At 35.5% G+C, this 2,636-nt stretch overlaps 1 protein-coding gene across 1 annotated transcript; it reads right to left on the reverse strand.

Moving 5' to 3' along the window:
• Positions 1-1,225: 1,225 nt before the first annotated feature.
• Positions 1,226-2,163, reverse strand: LOC114688468 (putative gustatory receptor clone PTE38). Its single transcript, XM_028863067.1, is given in 2 exon segments — positions 1,226-1,671; positions 1,674-2,163. Coding segments are annotated over 2 exon segments (936 nt in total).
• Between the last annotated feature and the right edge of the window lie 473 nt (positions 2,164-2,636).

The following is a 2,636-nucleotide window of genomic DNA, read 5'->3' on the forward strand; positions in this document are numbered from 1 at the left end:
TAAAATCATTTTGTTTTACTTCTTTACCTGTTTTATGATTTTGCACCCACATAGATAATCTGGGGGAAAGATTCATCTGTGGAAACTGCTTTATTCCAAGCAAATATGACATATGACAACAACATGGCTTACTTAAACATAACCTGGACAAGGATGTCATCAACATATATGTAAACATGGAATGGCAGAAATCTCAGAGGTCCCCAACCTTAGAAAATGACTACAGACAGCTAGCTAAGGCATACTGAGGGGAAGAGAAATAATTTTTTTCCAAAGAAGAGAGCCTTTCATTTATTTTTTAATACCATGAATTCAACCATGAAATTATATATGTACAAGAAATATTATAAAAACTGAGCAGGTTATCTATCTATCTATCTATCTATCTATCTATCTATCTATCTATCTATCACCTATCATCACCATCATCTATCTATCTATCTATCTATCTATCATCATCATCTATATATTCATATATAAATATATAAAAACAGATTTAAATATATATTTTTCCTTTTCTTTTTTAAATTTTATAATTTAATTTAATTTTAAATATCAGCCATGGATTCCCTTGTTCTCCCCACTCCCGCTCCCCTTACCTTCTCCCCAGCTCACCCCCCCATTCCCATCTCCTCCAGGACAAAGACTCGGCTGGGGATTGAGTTCAACCTAGTAGATTCAGTCCAGGCATGTCCAGTCCCCCTCTCCCAGGCTGAGCCAAGTGTCCCTGTATAAGCCCCAGGTTCCAAACAGCCAGCTCATATTTTAATTAAAAAACAATAAAAGTTATAAATCAGCCATTGCTTCTTGGTACATGAACATTCACTTCTTTATGACACTGTATAGATAAATTCATGGTTCATTACACAAGGATCTACCTTTAAAATCATATGTAAATCATTTTCAAAGTGTTACTACAATTTTGATGAAAGATAATTTCTTCCCCATAGCTAACTCTGAGACACAAAATGGGTTTGATAAAATTAGAACATCAGTTTAAACATTTCATTCTTAAGAGCATAACAGATATATTTTCTTCAAAAAAGCATATATTAAATCACTGAGCTAGACATACTGGGATGTCTGGTTTTGAATGAAGTTAAATGTACATCGTTATTATGTCTGTTACTTGTTATATAACATTTAAATGGCAGAGATCAAAATTGATTCACAGAGTGTTTGGTAAGTTTTGTTTACTCTATGATTTTGATATAATGATGATAGATTATAAAAAAGATGTTATCTTACTAATTAATTTCTTGAAAGCTTTCTTCATGTCTTTGTTTCTCAAGCTGTAGATGAAGGGGTTCAGCATCTGAGTGACCACAGTGTACATCACTGAAGCCACTACAGTCTTCCTTGCAGAGTCAGTAAATGCAGAGCTAATATGTACTCCAAAACCTGTTCCATAAAACAGGGAAACAACTGACAAATGAGATCCACAGGTTGAAAAGGCTTTATACTTTCCTCTCAAGGATGACATTCTTAAAACAGAAGAGACAATGTGAATATAAGACAAAATGATTCCCAAAACAGGAATACCAAAAAATAGGACAGACACTGTGTATACCAGCAGATAATTGATGAAATTATCAGAACAGGCAAGTTTGATGATCTGAGCCAGCTCACAGAAAAAGTGGGGGATTTCAGTTTCTGTGCAGAAAGACAGCCCAACAACATCAGAGTGTGGAATAAAGCATGTATAATGCTAAAGAACAGAGAGCAGAGAAGCAACATTACACAGAAATGTGGATTCATGATAACTGTGTACTTCAGAGGGTAACAGATAGCAACATAGCGGTCATAGGCCATCACTGCAAGAAGACAATTTTCTATACCAGCAAAATTCAGGATAAGACACACCTGAGAGAGGCATCCTGTGTATGTGATGGTCTGATCCTGAGCTTGGATATTGACCAGCATCTTTGGGATTGTGGTTGTGATTAAACAGATATCATTAAAGGACAGGTTTGATAGAAAGAAGTACATGGGTGTGTGTAGTTGTGACTCAGAGGTAACAGCCAGGATGATGAGCAAGTTTCCTAAGGTAGTGATTAGATATATGGACAGGAAGAGGCTGAAGATGAAGGGCTGCAGAGCTAGATCTTCACTAAGTCCAAGAAGAATGAATTCTGATATAACTGTTTGGTTGACTGCTCCCATGTTGTTGAATAATCTGAAAGAAAGGAGAATTGTAAAGGTAAGATATTTGGACCATCAACTTCAGAACCTTGTTCTTTGAATTCTAGACTTCAAATCTACTAGTAAATAAATTTCTTCTGTTTATCCACCTATTCTCTGACATTTGTTTACAAAAGCCCTAGCAATTAATCCTTTACTGAAGTCCCCTCTTCAATGTCTGAGTAATAATGAAAGCAAAATTTGCAAGATTTGGTAGCAAACATCATGTTCTAATAGAAACATGGTTTTGTTTAGCAGGAAATTGATGTTGTTCTTGCATAGAGCATGAGACCAGAAGAATTGAGACAAATCAGCAATAGTGCAGATGTGCATAAACATGTGCAGGTTGAGAAGAGATATTGTTGAGGAGTTTTACTGTAGTCTTTCCACTGGTGCTTTACTATACCTTTCTTTTATAGATAGATCCCTCACTTATAACCAAGGTGATATTCTTC

The sequence above is a fragment of the Peromyscus leucopus genome, chromosome 7, assembly GCF_004664715.2.
Source record: "Peromyscus leucopus breed LL Stock chromosome 7, UCI_PerLeu_2.1, whole genome shotgun sequence".
NCBI classification, from domain to species: Eukaryota; Metazoa; Chordata; class Mammalia; order Rodentia; family Cricetidae; genus Peromyscus; species Peromyscus leucopus.